General features: G+C 42.9%; 1 protein-coding gene across 1 annotated transcript in view; it reads right to left on the bottom strand.

The window, feature by feature from the left end:
- Positions 1 to 4055: 4055 nt before the first annotated feature.
- FAT4 (FAT atypical cadherin 4) overlaps positions 4056 to 18948 on the bottom strand; it is a 115707-nt gene continuing 100814 nt past the window's right edge. The window contains exons 12-17 of the mRNA XM_079305970.1: positions 16888 to 16973; positions 15772 to 15951; positions 14658 to 14782; positions 13356 to 13552; positions 8919 to 9180; positions 4056 to 6574 (exon numbers count right to left, since the gene is read on the bottom strand). Coding sequence (XP_079162096.1) covers positions 4725 to 6574; positions 8919 to 9180; positions 13356 to 13552; positions 14658 to 14782; positions 15772 to 15951; positions 16888 to 16973 — 2700 coding nt within the window. The 3' untranslated portion in view covers positions 4056 to 4724. The remainder of the gene's footprint in view (positions 6575 to 8918; positions 9181 to 13355; positions 13553 to 14657; positions 14783 to 15771; positions 15952 to 16887; positions 16974 to 18948) is intronic.

Consider the following 18948-nt stretch of genomic DNA (forward strand, 5'->3'; position numbering starts at 1 on the left):
ACCTGTTTATTTTCCCTGCTCCTTGTCTGAGGGGCTACACAAAGAGTCACAGGGATTTGAGGGAACACACAAAATCACACACAACAGCAGCTCAGGATTTTATGACTGGGGGGAGGCAGGATGCTGATCTCTTTTCCAAACCTGGAGCCCTGACAGGGAATTTGCAGTGTATTAATTGCCACGTGGAATGGATGTCCACGGGTGTGTGCCACAGAATCATCAAACTGGAAAAGACTTCCAGGGTCATGAGTCCAACCATTAACCCAGCACTGCCAAGCCCACCACTAAACCATCTCCCCAAGTGACACATCCTTTTCTGGAATGTTTCCAGGGATGATGATTCCAGCACTTCCCTGGAAAGCCTGTTCCAATGTCTGCTCCACTTTTTTCTCCTGACTGATGACACAACGTGTGAGTTATCTGAGATACCACACGTCATCCTTGGGACTCTGGAAAGACTGAAATGTTTTTAACCCCTTTGCTGTTGATTTATCCCTACTGGCACAAATTTTCTGATGTGTGGCTTCCATCCTTTTTTTCTTCCAGCTGACACTGTTTGGTTTGTCCCTGAAAATGCTTCCTGTGAGAGGACATAAATTAAAGTTAAATCCAGCCATATTGCATTGCTGGAAAAAGCTCTTGTGAGATGGCTGAATGGAAGGTGAGGTTCATGTAAAACTCAGAAAAGGTCAGTTGAGAGCAAATATCTAAACTTTAAAAAAAGACAGGTGGTGTTAAACCTAACCTAAACACAAGTCAGACATCCTGCCAGTCATCCTCATTAAGTGCTCTTCATAGAAAATCAAACTGAGCACACTGGGATGGACAAAGCACTAATTTCATAGAGCAGAGGAAAGGATGGTGGAATTAATACACAGATGGTCACGGAAAAGGATAAAATGGTCAACAGTAAAATGCTAGGAGGATAAAGCAGAGAGATCAACATTTTCACTTTCTTTCCTCAGTCCTACTTCATAAAATAGCAACTTTTTCTAGTAATTGTCCTTCCCAATTTCAAAGCATCCATAATTACAAAGTCTCTTGTAGAATTCAGTTAAGAAAATACCACTTACACATCCTAATGCTGAAGAATAATACTATCACTTGAATTCTGTGCTACAATAAAAACCACAGAGTGCTCTCAAGGAGATTCCACCACATCTCATTTACCTTATGAACACTGGCAGCTCGAGTCCTTTGGCTGCCTCCATCTCCTTTTGAAGACATCAGTGAGATCCCCCTTCCAGCCCCAAGCCCTCTCATTCCCAGACTGCAGTAATGTGGCTCCAGCTGGATTTTGCACTGCTAACTGATACTCCCTTGCACAGGTTGTGGTCTGCAGCACAGACTCACAGTCTGATCCTTGACGGGAGATGTTTTCACCAAAATGTGGGACTTTATGTTACTTTTCTATGTAACTCATTTTACTATTAATTTCCTGGTTTTAAAGTTACAAAACTGTGATGAAAAAAGACTGAAAAGTTTTCAATCAGATAAATCTAAATTTCACCCCTTTTATTCCTTTTTTCATCTACCACAAATGGCAGTATTCTTGTTTTCCTTTTCATATTTCCATTCTCTAAACAAGAGCCTGCCAAGTAAATCTGCCATTTTCTCTGTCCATTTTCATCTAATTAGTAACCTCATCAGGAGAAAACATCTCTACCTGAGCTGGCAAAGACCATTCAGCTCTCTACCAGCAGAATGACAAATTGCTGACGTGAGATGTGTTTGGAGGCTCCTGTGCACCACAGAGAGAGGTGCAGACTGCTTTTCTTTCCACATATTTATCACTTATAATGCATCCCAGATCTTGAAACAGGACTGTGTGGCTGTGATGATGAACCAGGGGAATTGTGCAGCTCACTCCCTTCACAATTGGTAACTTCAGATGATTGCTCTGCATGATTCACTTGGAACCCTTTGCTGATCCTCATCATGAAGGAATTATAAAAAAAAGGGCAGGAATGGATCGTGTGTTTAAGTGTCAGAAACATCTCCACGCTTTTCAGAAACAGGGAAACAAGGAAACCAGTAAAATATACATTTGTCTACCATAAAGTGTCAAAATTTAGAGGAACACACTACCACTTGATAAATTGTAACTGTGCTGAAGTTATGGCATGTATTTTGTGTGAGTCCACACTGCATATTATTCCCCTTCAGCAAAACTTTTTGATAATTTCAGAATGCTTAACTGGCATAACACAGCCCTCAATATGTTTGGTGTTACATTTAAAAGCTTTCATTTGTTAAAGTTTTCATGTGTTATTAAAATCATTGCTTGGATGTGGTACAGTTTGTATTAAAGGATATATTCAAACTAAACATACAGCTTTTTAACAGATGTTTAATTACAGCAGCTCCTCAAACTCTGAAATCACTTGTGGAACTCATGTTATTTCAGATGAAACTACTTACATACCAATATGGGCTACTTTGGCCCATTATCTTTTCACTTTTTTGGGGCATCATGAAGTTGGGAGCACTTTTAGCCAAAAAAGAGCTGGTTCCTAATTGCCAGTTTTGAGACAGAATAAACTCTAAACCCAGCAAGAACACACAACCCCCCCCCCCTTGAATTGTTATCCTTTTTCTAAGTTCTTTACACTTACCACTAATTCCAAGTGTAACCTCAGAACTCACCTCTTGCCTGCAGCCTTAACTTTTTCACTCTCTGCACTCTCCAAAAACTTGTCCAAGTCTGATTTATCCCTTTGTAAGCATAAAAGAATGCAGTTATTTATTGTTCAACTGCTGCTTTATGACAGAAAACTCTTGTTCTCACACTCCTCACTGCCTGTGTACTGGAAAGCTCCAGTTTGAAGCAGAGGTGGAAATTGTGGTTAACAAATGCAAAACCAGTCGCTGCTAATAAACCCCTATGGGCTAAAATATATTTTAATAGTTTTATTAGAAATATGAAAGGAGATTTGCTACTTTTTGACATCTTAGGCTCAACAACCTTATGATAGTCTTCCTCATATTCCTGAGACACATACTTGCTTCTTAAAGTCTGTTTTCTGACTTAAAGGTTTATATAGCTTAAAAATCTTATAACTTAAACCCCAAAAGTGAAGATCGAGGAATGGAAATTAGAGAGAAAAGACAAAAGGTTTCCAATAACACACACTAAAGATTTTAAATAAATATTTTAATTCTATTATTGGCATTTACAGGTAGAAAGCATACAGTATGTTACAATTTTATCAAAATGTGAAAAATATGGATGTTACATAAGTAACAAATGTAAAAAAAGTATTTTTCTTACCTTCCCTGAAAGTAAGAAAACTATTCAGCATAGGAAAATATTGATATAAAAACACAGCTTAGGTTAAAAAAAAAAATAAAAAGAAGTTTTTACACAGTACAATAGGTTCATCAGATCTGCATGAAGGTGTAAGGACTTTGTGAGATTCTATTCCACCTACAACTTTAGGGAATTGGGGGCAACTGGTAAGCTACATTAATGAATCTACAAGTAGTTTTCCCTCATATCCTCTCCAAAATGCTAGAGTGCAGTAATTTTCTATACAATAAATAATTCTTCAAAGTTTCCATCATAGAAAATCATAGAATGCAGAAAATGCCACTCCACGGTCACAGAGGCTAGGCAGTGCTTTAATAGTAATTATGATAATAATTATTATAGTGCTTTATAATGTTGAAGCACTTCAGACCAGTTAACTAATTAGCCCTCACAGCACCCCTGTGAGAAGGGAACCAAGTGTTTTTCCTACCTTTCCATGGTACAGATGGGAAAATGGAATCAGGGGGCAAGCACAGGCTGCAGCAGCAGCACAGCCAAGCTGAGAGGCCAAGAGATGTGGGAATGGACATGTTTGTCCCTTGCTGCTGTGAGCCAGGGGAATGGGCTGGGCTGACAAATTGTCATCAGGAACCACTGGGGGGGGGGGGGGGGGGGGGCAGGAAAGGACCAGGATTAAGTAAGCATCCCCAAAAATATTTCCTAGAGATTCAGAAGCTCTCACACAACTTTGTCAAAAAGAAACCCTAAACCAAACAAATGAAACAAAACAAAACAAAACAAAAACCAAAAAAAAAAAGATGGAGAAACCTGAAATGAACAAATAGACAAACCGAAAAGAAAGGAAAAAAAAACTCCTAAAGTGCTGACTGGCTTGAGCTGCTTCTAGCACCTCTTGTATGGATAAGACTTACAGCAAGCACTGTTGCCAGCAATTATTCAAGCTGATTTCATCCATAAAGTCACATATGAGCAACTGCAGGATATGGTAACTACATTTTCTGAGACACCTCACTACTGGAATTCCTTCATTCACCATCTTACTCCCATGCACTTCTTCAGGAAAATGGAATCTCAGTACTCTTGCATCGTAAAACATGTTAGTAGCTGGAGACAATATGCACATCCTTCACAATTGAAACAGAAAATTAGTTCATTTTCAGAACAAAGCATTATTAATTTAAGAATCACGAACCGAACAATGGTAAATAGGAAAACCCTTTCCAAAGGCTGCATGCCGAATATCTGGTTTGCAAATACAATGCATGCAGGAGAAATAAATTCATCCAAGCATAATTAAATTAAAAATGTCTTGTGTCTCTTTCAGCAGCATAATGGTTATTATTTTTAAAGTCTCCTCCAACCAGACTGGCCTGGGGATCAGACGCTGACCTTGGCTTTTGTACAACCATATAATGGTTCGAGCAGTCCCTGTGGCAACACCGGGAGACAAAGCCTATACGTACTGTTCTGCCTCCCCCTCCTTGCTAACAGGCTTGGCTGTACCACCTTTGCTGTCCTCACTCGCTGCTGCTGCTGCTGCTGCTGCTTTCTCAGGAAGCGATGCCAAATCCTTGAAAACATCCACGTAATGCCCGAAGCCCGGGCCCCAGTTCAAGAGGCTGTCCCAGTTGAAGGTGGCCGCCGGCGGGCCCAGCTTGCCGGGCAGGGAGCCCTCGGGCTGGCCGCCCTCGCCGCGCCGCCCCGGGTAGCGCCGCGCCTTCAGCCTGCCGCCGTAGTTGTCCTCGTCGTCCGCGTCCGACTCGTTCACCTGCGACAGCTTGGGCATCCTGGAGGTGTAGGCGGCGGGCTTGTCGCGGTCGTACTCCATCTCGGAGCAGGTGAAGGACTCGTGCGAGTCGCTGTCGGAGGAGGACTCGGGCGCGGGGATGCCGTCGGCCGGGTTCCTGGTGCGGGACAGGGGCCGCCTGCAGTCCTCCTCCGACGAGGAGCGCCCGTGGTCCGCGCTGCAGATGCTGGGGTTCCTGGGCCGGGGCGTGTTCAGTCTCTCCACCTCTTCGATGGACAGCCCCACCGGGGGCGCCGTCTCCAGCGGGATCTGCCCGATGGGCTGCTTGAGGCGGCTGCCCGGCCGGGAGCCGTGGCTGGCCACGGCCTGCGGGCTCTTGCTCCTCCTGCCCAGCCGCGTGGCGTAGTTGAAGATGCCGGGCTGGCAGACGTCGCCGTGCATCTCCAGCGGGCTGCCCTCCCTGATGGCCAGGTGCAGCTCCCGGGCCGGGCTGTGCCTGTAGAACGTCGAGGACTTGGAGAAGGGTGCGGGGCTGTGCCGAGACAGCGGGTTGGGAGTGGGGCAGGCCGAGTGGCTCAGGGAGGTTGTCCTCAGGCCCTGCCCGTAGGCGGGTTGGTAGGTCAGGCTGCTGGCGCCCAGCGGCATGGGGGACTGCCGGGCGAAGCCCAGAGGGCTGTGCCTCTGGATGGAGAACTTGGGAGCGTGGCTGCGGAACTGCTTGTAGTGCTGGATGATGTCGGCGTCGGAGGGGGCGATGCTGCTGGCGTTGTCGATGTCGTAGTGCTCGATCTCGGGCTCGGGGGAGGCCAGCGGGGCGCTGGGGATGGTCTCCGCGGCGTGCGGGATGTCCGTCTCGTCGTAGATCAGGTAAGGGTTTTCCCTCTCGATGATGTCGGGTTTCGGGTTCCCTTCGGGCTGCTTCCTCACCGTCATGTCGTCACCGTAGGGCGGGATGTTGTCGGGGTCGTCAAACGCCACGTTCTCGCTGCCTTTTTTCTTCTTCTGCTTGGTTTTCTTCTCCTCCTTGGGCGCCTTCGCCTTCCTGCCGCGGCACTGGTTGCAGAGGACGATGCCGAGCGCCAGCAGCGCCAGCGCGGTGGCGCAGCCGCCCACGATGGCGGGCACGGCCCAGAGCGGCAGCGCCAGCTCGGCGGGCGGCGGCAGCGGCAGGCACGCGTGGCCGCCCGGGCCGCCCGGCGCGCAGCGGTGCCCGGGGGCGCACAGCACGCCCAGGCACGCCGCCGCCGTCTCGCAGGTGCGGCCCGCAAAGGCCTCGGGGCAGCTGCAGGTGAAGGCGGCCCGCGGGCCCGGCTCGCAGCTGCCCCCGTTGAGGCAGGGCGCCGAGGCGCAGGCTCCCGGCGGCACGCACTGGTAGGCGAACCAGCGGTTCACGCACAGCAGCTCGGCCCGGCACGGGCTGCTGGCGCACACGTCGGGGCCGCGGCAGCCCGTCCGCACCGAGCCGTCCGTCCGCGACAGCGCGCCCAGGCTGTGCCTGCCGGAGAAGGGAAGGCTCTCCCCGCCGTACTTGAGGTAGGAGATGCACCCGTTGAAGCCTGAGAAAAAGGGGGAAAAAGGGAAAAAGATTGAGTATGCACCGTCAACAACGCAGTTCACAAAATAAGAATATGCATGGTTACCATAGGGAAACATTCTATTCTATTCTATTCTATTCTATTCTATTCTATTCTATTCTATTCTATTCTATTCTATTCTATTCTATTCTATTCTATTCTATTCTATTCTATTCTATTCTATTCCATTCCACTCCACTCCACTCCACTCCACTCCACTCCACTCCACTCCACTCCACTCCACTCCACTCCACTCCACTCCATTCTATTCTATTCCATTCCATTCCACTCTATTCTATTCTATTCTATTCTATTCTATTCTATTCTATTCTATTCTATTCTATTCTATTCTATTCTATTCTATTCTATTCTATTCCATTCCATTCCATTCCATTCCATTCCATTCCATTCCATTCCATTCCATTCCATTCCATTCCATTCCATTCTATTTTCTGTTGTATTCCATTCCATTCCATTCCATCTATTCTAACAGGACTTAATGTCTTTAAATTGAATTTGAGCAAATATGCCCTCTAATGTCTTCATTCAATACACTGAAATGCTTTTGTCTCCAGATTTTCCTGTATTTCTACAACTTCTTATCATTTCCCATGGAGAATCCTGTGACAGCTGGCTTGGCTAGCACCAAACATTATTTGAGTTTGCCTACTGTGCTTCAGCTGTCTCCTGTCCCCTAAATTCATGGCAAGGCTTTGTATCTCTGAATCTTGAGTGGCCTTTTCCCAAACTGCTCATTCCTTGGTTGCAGTGCTACCCTAAACCAAGTTTCATTGCTGTGAGAGCCCAGGGAGATGGAATTATCCCCAGGCTCTGTGCAGTGTTGAATGAGGTTACAGGAAAATCCAGTCTTTTGCCAGCCTAATAATTCTCTGTTTTTCCCCAGCTAAATCTTTTCTGGAAGGGTTTTGAGGTAGTGCAACCTTACAGTGATCTCTGCTTGGAGCTGTGGCAAAATGGTACACAGAGATGGACACCACTCTGTCATGAAACAGCAAATATACTTGAGCTGTATGAGATGATATTAAAGGTTTATAATCCTCAAGGCTGAACATTTAAGTTCAGTTGGGAGCCCAAGCAAAAGTGACAATCACCTTGCTGCATACATGGTGGTTCCTTGTACTACTGATGTGATATGATAAACAGCAATTTGTCACATTTACCTGGATTTGGAAATTTTACTGGACACAGCACCTTCACTTTGTGTGTTGTCTGCCTTTAACAGCACTGCAGATACTTTTGACTCTGAGTTCATGCAGAGTTTTATACCAGCGCCTTGTAAATCCTTGGTATGTCATACCCAGTGTAATCCAATATTAAAATAAAATCAAATCATATGAATAAGGGATTTTGGACTATGTGTGCTTAATAGAAGCCAGACATTCCTAATTTGTCTGTCACAGCACTGGGCAGTGGTAAGAGGTTAGTGTCCTCAATTTTCCTTGATCCAGCTTTCCTACAAGCCTCTGCTCTTTCCATGCACATGCTGCTGATAAAACTTACATGCAAAAAGGACAAAGGTCAGCACAGCATCCACACGATTTTGTACCACATTTCATACATATTCACAATACACAAGTGTAAAGTGTGAATTTGTTCCGCTCAAAAATACTTTGTCTGGTCACAATTCACGAAGCCAGGAAGATTTTTCAATATAGAAATATGTGAAAAACACATCTGTATTGTCTGGAGTATCTCATGTTTTGTAGCTAAAAATCACTTCCATCTTTACCTAGCACTTGGGAAATGGTATCAAAAATGTGTTATCTACTTCTTTTGCCAGGGTTTGAGACAGTTGCTTTAACTCTTAGGGGAGACTGATTTGCTCCTTAATAGCTAGACATCAGTCAGAGGGTGGTTCCTCATTGTCCTTGCTCAGAAATAAATCCTATTCTTCATTTGACAGCAGGATAAAGCAGGAGTACCTTGGAGCTGCAGAAAACATTTCAATCATATTAATAACCAGGTAAATCCTGCAGTACTTGCCAAATCCCTACAAATTTTTGCCCATATGAAAGATTTGCCTTGATTTTCCAGATTATGACTCAGGTAAAGAATACATCCTTTCTTCTCCAGTGGGATGACAAAAACATAGCAATTGATGTACAGACAAGAAACTCCTCTGTCTCAAAAAAGCCCTGCAGATGGAGTGCCTGCTTTTGAAAACAAGAAGCCTGCAGTGTGTACGAAAGGAGCAAGTTCTGTAATCCTTACTCATTCAATTTGCATTTTTTCTGGCAAAGGATGGACGTACACTAGTTACTGATAAAGACTTACATAGTACTTGGGGGAAAAAAAGGAAAAATACCTGCAACTGTGTTTTTGAAAGGCTGGCTGGATGGAATTCCTCCCAGAGAAATGGTGAGGACGTTGAGCCCCCCAAAGTCCTGCGTGGCATGGAGAATGTCCCGGCTGTGAGCCCTGTCCACTGACAGGATGGTGGCAGAGCCATTCTTCTCCAGGAGGACTGAGTGCCACTGGCCATCTGCAGCATACACCTCAGGGATGTTCCTTTCCACCTTCCCAGCAACTCCAGCATCAGATATGTAGTGCACCTTCCCACCTTTAATCTGGTAAGGAGAACACATGGCATGTCATTTTAAAATGGTGTCACACAACCCTATGCACACCAGTGGGATGCCTGCTCAGTACAGCTACAGCTTTGGTGTAATAGAAAGCTGGGGTGGGTATTTTTTCTCCCAAATAATTGCTTTGTACTAAAAAGGCATTAATTATTTAGTATGAAAAATTTGGCCAGAACTAAATGCATCACACTGTAGAAACCTCAGCAGAAAATTTGCATCTTATAGCTGCCACCTATTCAATCCCTGGCTAATCCTAGTAAGGAGCCAGTTATAGGTTATGCACATGACAACACATTTTAACCAGAGAAAAAATAACTCTTTCTCCTTCTTCAAGGCAAGCTTTGCAGAGTGAACAGATGTTGTCCTTGCCCAAGAAAACTGCATCCAGTTTTTATTATGACACAGTAGGAATGTGCAAGGCATGGCAGGGCTTGAGCAAGAGCCCCATTTCATATCTGCTTTTTCTGCTAATTGGTATTTTGCAGAAAACTTTTGTTGTATTTCAGAAAACCTTCTGAAGAGTTGCAAAGTGCATGATTTTGTGAGAATTTTCAACTAGCACTTTCTTGAGCAAACTGCTTTAAAACTTGTGAACAGCAAGGGGAAAAAAAAGGAAGAATATTTTGCCTTTTTCTCTTAAGAATGATACCCCAAAATTCTACTGAATCATGAGATGTGGGTTTTCAAACTTCTTCTTATGATCCCAAAATGAGATCAGTGCAAATTTTGACCTTAAGATGTAGGAGCTTAAAAAGAATCCCCAACATCCAACCCTGCCAGTTTCTCAAATATTGCATAAATCTGGGTATGTTGGCTGACCTCCTAAGAGTGTACAGAACTGTGTAAACTATGCAGGATGGCTCTGAAACTTGCTGCAATCTCCCTGGGTGCTCTGCATGTTTGGCCACACCTATTCCTGCATGTTTGGTCCCATATATTAAATGGAACAACTCTCCATCCTGCCTTCCCCTCTCTGGCTCAGTCACTGAGTGTGCAGGACGTGCACAGGCAGAGTCCAGGAAAGGTCACAGCCCCAGGTTTGCTGAAAGCTCTCAAAGCCTTGCATCCTTCGCTCCAGGAAAAATAAGGTTCACCTGGGAAGAACTGTGAGGTGACACACTGGCTACAAGAATGCTGCTCTCGTTTCCAGAACTGTTAAACGTCCTGGATTTGCTTCTCCAGTGATGCAAGCTGAGGACTCTGCTCAGACACTCCAGCTTTAATAAGGCTGTAAGACCATGTTCATGCCTTGGCAGCTGCCTGAATGAATGCATCTAGCACGTATTCCATTTGGATGGAGGTTAAGATGTGCATCCACTTCATTTATGAAGGTATTAATTCAGACTATTTGAAAATGTATTGTTTGACAAAGCTCTCCTCGGAGACAGCATGCTTTTGTTACTGATAAAACACAAGTGGCATGTGTCTACACTAGGAAAATCCCACATTTACAAATGCAGCCCACAGACTATTAAAACATATTAAACACCATTTCCCACAATCACTTATAAAAAGGTTGACTGAGCTGAATATGTGCATATATTTATGTCTGCAGCCTGTAATTGGTTTGTTGTGTCTTATTCTATTCTGCCCCATAAAAATACTTCCTTGTATTTTAGTCTTTATGTAAACAGAAAGGAATACACCATGCCAGACAATACTCTCCAAGCTTAAGGGAAGACTGAGCATAGAAGCAAAATTTTAATTTCACCTTAGAAAAGACCTGCAGAAATTTTTATCTGTCACAACTGATATTTCCATAGTAATTAATTATTCTTTAACCCTAATCTTTAAAATTGCATGTGACTAATGCTAACAGGCTCATAAATAACATACTAGGGGCATTTGGAAAAGAAAATTTCCAGAGACAAGACTGGTCCATGACTGCTTCAACCAGGAGAAGATATGGAATGTTCTTCTTGGTGCCTTGAAGCAGAACATGTTTCTAAATTTGAAACAAAGGCTGAAGTTGACAGTATTGAGCAACATGAATTTCTGGGTTTTATTTAAATGGCTGAGCAACTGACAAGTAGAATATAATGAAAAGAATGAACCACTAAAGCAAACATATTCCTAACTACAGGGCTGATTCAACTTCACTAATATTCCAAGTCTCATTTGCTGAACAAATTGGGTTTTGTCTTAAAATTAGCCATTGAACAGGATGTCATTTAAAAGGGTTATGTTCTGATTAATTCCTACAACTTGATACATGCATAGAACCATGGAATGGTTTGTGTTGAAGTGACCTTAAAGATCATCCTCACTCAGGAGAATGTTAGCTAATAGAGGTAAAATGTCCACATCCTCTACCTGTACAATTCAGAGATCTCAGAGCTCCATTTATTTATTTATTTTAATGCTAATTTAATCTGACTGCAGATGAGATTTCTAGATAAAGCAAGACAGGCAATTTCACCTTTAACCTGCTGTATTTATTCCATTACTCCTAACTGAATTACTTGCAATGTGCAAGTCTTACCCCAACCTCAGCCACACCAAAACCAATTAGCTGCAAGAGGTAAAATGGGAAGGCATGGAAGCAGCCACAGGGCTCATAGCTTTTCCCCAGCATGGTTCAACAAAAACACATGGCAGGTTTTCTCAATGCCAATACTTTGGATAACAGGCATATTAAAAGACCCAAAAATCAAGTTATAAAATTGTCTGTTTTGAAGACTGACAAGAATTGTAAAGACAGGTCCCTAAAGCCCAACTTCTGCACCAGGAATGGATGGAGATGATGTGGAGACTTTTTCTGGGTTGGCTTCATTGGCATCTGGGGCCACCACTGAGGGCAATACTCATGGTGATAGCTACTCTGGGAATGAGGAGCAGTGCAGAGGCCATACTGCACTAGCTACAGTTAAATTACTACAGTTTTACTAACTAGCATCACATGGGAACTGCTTGGCAACACCAGCACAGCTCTCCTTCCTCAAACTTCTGCATCTGGTACTAGCCAAACCTCTGCTCTCTTCCCTTGCACAGCTGGGGCTGGGACTTGACAGCCTCTGCTTGCTTGTATAACTTCACCAATATTAACAATAACAAGAGTGTTTGCATAAACACAGCACCAGTGCTTTTAGTCAGGGAAGGCAAAGTCTCTTTTTTTTTTTTCTCAATAGTGCTTGGAGAGCTCACCTAGCAAATTCTACCGGAGGGACAAAAAGGTTTTTCTCTCCAGAAGTCAAAATAATGAGATCTTATCTGCTAATATGAGCAAGGCAGAAACTTCCTATGAAATGATGTGGTAAAAGCATATGCCAGGGAAGTAGTGCAGACTTGCTTCTTAAATGCAGCCGGTGTGTCAGGAAAGCTTTGTAACTCTGACCAGGCAGGTGGAGGATATCCATGGGGCTGAAAAGCTTAGAAAGTGTGAATTTCTGTATGAGTATCTCTAAGTCAGGGAAGAACAAATTGGAAAGCCTTGCAGCAGTCAAGGAAACTTGGAGCTTACACCAACCCAATAAAGGGGCTTGCCAACATCACTGCTGTACTCATTTAGAGTTATGAGTAAATGGACTGAGTCATCGCCAGGAGCCAAACCATCCCTTTCTCTTGAGAAAGGTAACTTCTGCAGCAATAAGCTCTTTGAGGAAAGAAAAAACAACCAAAAACCCCAAAACACTGTGGCATTTGAAGCATTAATTCAGCTACGTTGCCAAAAGAATTTGATATTGACATTGGTCTGTGAGTAACCTCATTCAGGTTATCCCTTGCTTCCTAGTTTGATAAGCTTGAGCCATGTTGGTAGGAATTAATGAAAACTTTTTGGCAACCACTTGCTAGCTTAAGGAGGGTCTGGGTTCAAGGCTCAAAAAATCAGAAGATAAAAGGCCAATAACAAAATGATTTGCTCTGTAAAGTGTAATGATGATAATAACCATGGCAATGAGCACCGTTCTCGTCGCCTTAAAGCAGTCACTATTTGGAGTCTAGACAAAACTGATTAGATATAAAACCATCAAGATCTTCTGATACCTTGGCAAATAGGAAGGGAATTGTTGAGAAGATGAATGACACTGGAGCAGTGCCTAGTCTCGGTTAAAGACCTGATATCTTACAAAGGAAACAGAAAGAGTAATGGAAAACCACGATTTTGATCTCTGCACACGGGCAGTGCCACCAAACCCAAGGTGCATTAGCTGCAGCCCTACCTGCAGGGTGGTGAAGTTGCTGCTTTCCTGCACGTGCAGCAGAACGCCGTTCTCGCTCCTGGTCATGAACTTCACCTCCAGCCGCTCCGCGCCCCGCGCCCCCAGCCGCAGCAGGTAATCCCGCTTCTTCTTGGGGCTCACCTGGTAGTCCAGCCTGCCCTTGCCTTCCAGTGACAAGGCTGTGTCAGCAGTGACATCTGGGACAAGCACAGGGAAACACTGAGCTCATTATGGCCTCATCATTTGCCTCATCGCGACCGCCTTCCCTCGGAGCAGGGGTGGAGTTCAGAGCAGGTCAGGGGGGCAGAGGGAGTGAATGGCAAAGCAGCCCCTCTATTCTTTGGCTTCCACTAGAATGAGTGCCTGAGAGTGGGAGTGTGCGAGTAATTTACTGCTGCTATCAGTCAATAGTAAATTAAAACTCGCCAGGGAACAAGTGAGGGAGGAGGGAAAAAAATTTGGCTCACAGAACTGCAATTCCTTCCCAGGGATGTTACTGTTTCCATTACTGCAAGCAGGGTTTCATGATATATTGAACTCTAAGCTCTTCAGGGCAGAGATAATGACTTTCTATTTGTTATGGTATTAAAAAAAAAAGTGAATAAAAAAGGCAGAGCATTGACTACCAAATGCTGCTAAAATTATGGCTAAATTCTTTTGTAAACCGGCGCAATAAAAGCATATAAATCAGCTAAACAATAATGGGACATGTAAAAAAACAAAGCCCAGTCATTAGACTACAACTGCACAGAAATAAATCACTTTGCTCTCCTGGACAATCCCATATTGATTTACAGGGCTACTCCTATGAGAGTTAATCAGCCCCGAGCGTAAATGCCTTGTTTTCATTTACATTTACAATATTTTCTTGCATATAATCCACAGTCAATTTGATGAAAAGGCTTTAGTTTGGAAAAAGCTGTAAGCACATGAACTCAGTGTTTACATGAAGGGGTTTTCACTTACCCTCTTACCTCCCCCATAGCAGACAAATCCCTCCTATGGGATACCTTTATTTTAGTTACAGATTATATGTTATTGGGAAGCTGGACTTTTAAATGAGTGCAAGTTACCTGAAATGTGATATACAGACCTGAAAACACTATGTATTCAAGTTGTTGCCATTTTTAGCTCTTGAAAGGACAGCAGTCCATTGTGGACTTTTAAACCATTTAAGAGGCAACATGCTGCTTGTTTTCATTATTTTGTAAAATTCATTATCCCGTGGCCCTGAAAAGAAACTCTTAAAGGCCTTTGGTTGAGCCCCAGTTAGGTGTAAAGAGAATGAAACCTCCTCCTCACATTTTTCACAGTGCTTTCCTGTCAGTCCATCCTTGCAGACACACTGCTGCCACGACCACTGATCAACACAAGTGCCACCATGCTGGCAGGGGCTGGTTGTGCAAGCACCTTCCAGTCTGGGACACCTGAAAGAAATCAGAAAGGTAGATGCTGAAAAAAGTGCACACAAATAAGCAGAGCAAATGTGCTGGGAAGTGTTCTTTGTGTAAATGGTACTCCCTTTCTTCCCCTCAGAGATGCAAAAAGGTTCTTCTCCCCATCCCTGGAAGTGTCCAAAGCCAGGTTGGATGGGGCTCTGAGCAACCTGGTCTGGTAGAAGGTGTCCCTGCTCATGGCAGGGGGGTTGTACTGTAATTCTAAGCATCTCTGCAGACAGCTCAAGTTTCTAAGCAGATCCCAATTTTGAGCATCAATTTATAGCAGTCTTACAAAAGAGGAAGGAATTCAGAGACAGCCTAACTCCTACTATCTGTTATGCAAGAGAGAAGAAACTTTTTTATGCATTTTTTATGCTGCAGACTGCCAGAGCCTTTGTATTACAATGACCAGCACAAACATGGGGGTTTAGAGAGGAAGTGTGAACAAGGAAATCTGGATGGAAGACTGACATTATTGCTACAACTGTGACTTCAAATATGACATGGAAAAAACAATAGAATTGGATAGTTCATCATTTCTGAACGACCACTCAGAGGATATGAGGGAAATTCAGTGATACTTGAGAGGCAAAGTGAGAGAACAGACATGCTGGATTAAGAGGAAATAAAAGGGAGCAGAGGGTTAGCAAACAGTATGAGTGCAGTCAAAACCAGGTGGAATTTATAAAGAAACAAGAATAGGGGCTACTCAATTTCAGCTTGCAAAGCAACTTGAATAATCACTGACAATAGAAATGTAATGATGCTGCTCTTTTTTTTTTCTTAAGATTCTCTAAGTTTTAGTGAACAATTAATCTAAATTCACATTCTTCCTACATTTTTCACATTTTACAGTAGGTTCTACAGCTGTTTTTTTCTAACATGAAATATCTCTTGGTGTGTGAATGGAATAGCATTTATGACAGGTTCCTTTTATTGCAAATGGGGTCTCTTTATCCCACATATAGCAGACGTACTGATCTAAGATTCCTTGGGCTGCCAAAGCCTGGCTGGGCTCCAGGGGACGTCCATTGACTGCAAACTCCATGATGCAGCCCACAAAATCATGGCTTTCCACCTGTCCTCTCCTCTGAAGGATGGGCTCTATGGACCTAATGCCACCAACAGTAACTCGATTTGGTTGTACATCCAGGGTCCTGCAAAAGAGAAAAAATAACTAATCACTACCAGACATCAGGAGAGTGATGACAGCAGAGGAACTGCGCCATCAGCTACAGCCTGCAGCTAAAATTCCTCTTCCCAGATTGGTATTTTACATTTAGAAGGGGAGACAGAAAGATCAATAGCACTTGAACTAACAGTTGTAGTGGGTATCACTCTAAATTCACACTCAATTTGCATGTCAAAATTTCTATTCACTTGACTGAGCAGTGTTCTTGAGATCACAACAAATAAGGACTGTAATTGAGATTGTAGATGACACTTAAATAGCAGGAAGATGGACCCATTGTTTTACAAAGATGTAACACCTCTGCTAGCAGGGAAACCCTGCAGCAAACAAGGCTGTGATTGTTGCAAGAAATTAACCAAAGCGATTTGGATTAAAGTTACTGTTACCTCCAAAGATACAACCCAAAGGTTACTGAGTTAGTTACAGTAAACACCAGAAATAACATTTGCTTTCTTTACTGGACACTGTTTATGAACTTGAAACTGTAACAGACAACCTGAAAACAATGTCAAAGTCATTACTCTTAATATATATATATATTTAAGACTGCAGTAATCAGATGATTTTATTTCCTAAGTCTTTATGAGCAATGACAGGTGATGGTTAAATAAATACATTAGGCAATAGATCTTATCCTCATTTACACCACAGTGCAGACTACTAATGGCCATGCATTTCCTGACTCCACCAGAGCCTGGGGACAGAGATGGTGTAGAGAACTGGGATTTCTGAGCAAACTCCTTGTTATGATCCAGTTCCATGCAGAAACTCCAACTTTCTCTGGCTTTACAGAGAGATTTCTTCTTAACTTTGCTTTTAATTTACTTTAAAAAACCCCCAAAAAACAAAAAAACCCCAAATCCCACCCAAACCCCAAACTAACTCAAAAAGAAGTATTTACCAGTCAGTTGAAACAGCAACATTGCTAACAGTGCAGTAGCCTGGCTCCTGGTCCTCTGAGCAGGAATCTACTGTCAGGGATGCTGCCTGCAAAAGGCACACACACAAATATGCTGAATATTACAAGGTTTAGTCCCCAGCCACATGAACTACTTTTGCTTAAGTGTATTCTATCAAGGACTTGGCTAGAGAGGAGCACTTGTGTATCAGGATGTCACTCGGGATCGGATACAAACAGAGAGGGAGCTAATTGTCTGCTTCACACAGAGAAGCAGTTAAACACCAATTTTTCATATTTGGGCAGGGTTTCTCTCTATTTGTTTGCTTTACTCCTTGAAACTAAAGTCCTTTTGGCTCATACAATATCCTACTGCTGATATGGTTCAGATAATCTGAGCAAAAAGCCTCTGATCACAAAGGACATTCCTTCAGGGGCTTTACCATGACATTAAACATACTGAACTTGATAAAAAGCATGTTACAAAACCTGGGAGTACAAACATTGAGATTAAAATTTAAAAAAAATAAAAATTATGACCCTGGGAGTAGAAACACTGAGATTACTAGTTAAAAATAATAACCAGCTACTCAATAAAACTCAAAAATGAACATTGACTAAGAGGTCATGAGGGATCTCAACTTTGATAATGAAGAAGCATCTGGACACCTAGAGTGGGACTGAGCTGATGTTTAGAGAAATACCAGGCATTAACAGTACTTACAGCAGTCTTCCTCTTTTATTATTATTATTATTATTACTGTTTTTATCCCCAAGCCATCAAGTCCCAGACAATGAGGTTGCCTCAACCTGGTCTTGTGGAAGGGCACCAGATGCTCTTTAAGGTTCTTTTCAACCCAAACCATTCTGTGATTCTGAGACTACCCATCCAACTTATTGACACTAAAGCTACTCATGGCACTTCTGTTTGCAATCTATAAAAGTCTAACCAAAGCTGTCACTAAAATCATGAAATAACTCCTGCTGATTTAAAAAGCAGTTTTTATTTTATTCCTTATTTAGCAAAGAATTGTCCCCACAGTGATTTATTAATAACAGATGCACTGAAAAAAAAAAAGAAACCCCAACCAACCCTGAAGGTTAGTTATTCCTTAAAACAAATTTTCAGAAAAATAAACATAGTCTCCACATTGTACATCTCCTCATGTTTCAGCTAGATGTGTGGTACAGTTTTACAGCAAATTTAAATCAAACGCCACCTTTAAAAATGCCTGGCTTTATATTTTGATTTAGCCTGCTCTATGGGGGCTGAGCAAGCAGCACTGGCTATCAGTACATCATTACTCTTCAGAGGTTTTTTTCTGCTGCCTGCAAATAAGTTTGGTAACAACAGCCTGTTGAAATCCCCACAGATTGTCCATGCTAGCTCCATACACACTGCAAGCTGACACACTGTATTGACCAAATAAATTCAGAGCTCTTAGCCCTAAATCATGCCCTACAGTACGATTAAATTGTTCAATCTGCTATTTTTAATGGAAGCTTATCTTGAATTTCTTTCCATACAAATGAGCAGAGTGCTTCTCCCAAGAAATGTCAGTCTGCAGTTCCAAAGCAGATTATAGCCCTGTGTAAATGAAACAATTCGGAGAAAGAATAATAAGCTGGCTGCTCTGTATGCCACCACATGCATACATATTTTCCTTCAGAACATCAACAACAAAAACTGAAATGAGTTTTTTGTTCTTAGCTCAATCAGCATAATCTCCCTAACTTACATTGCTATGTGCTCTGCAAGCCAAGCTCCAACCCCAGCTGAAGGGCTGGATATTTGAGAATATATTTTACTTGGACCAGAGTTCATACAATTTATTTTCTAATGTTAGTCAAATGTTCCTGCTTGTTACTTAAGCATTACTCCACAGTTACCTTGCCACATTATGAGCCTTTCTATCCTGTCACTTTGCAATAGCTCAGGACTGACAACTTAATGATTTTACCAGTTTCCGATAAAATCCCACTGTGCTGTAGGAAATGACAGATTTGGAATCCTGAAGGGGGCCTATTTTATACAGTTTTGGACACCTGGGAGACATTTTTTCT

Source organism: Erithacus rubecula (assembly GCF_903797595.1).
Source record: "Erithacus rubecula genome assembly, chromosome: 5".
Taxonomy (NCBI): domain Eukaryota; kingdom Metazoa; phylum Chordata; class Aves; order Passeriformes; family Muscicapidae; genus Erithacus; species Erithacus rubecula.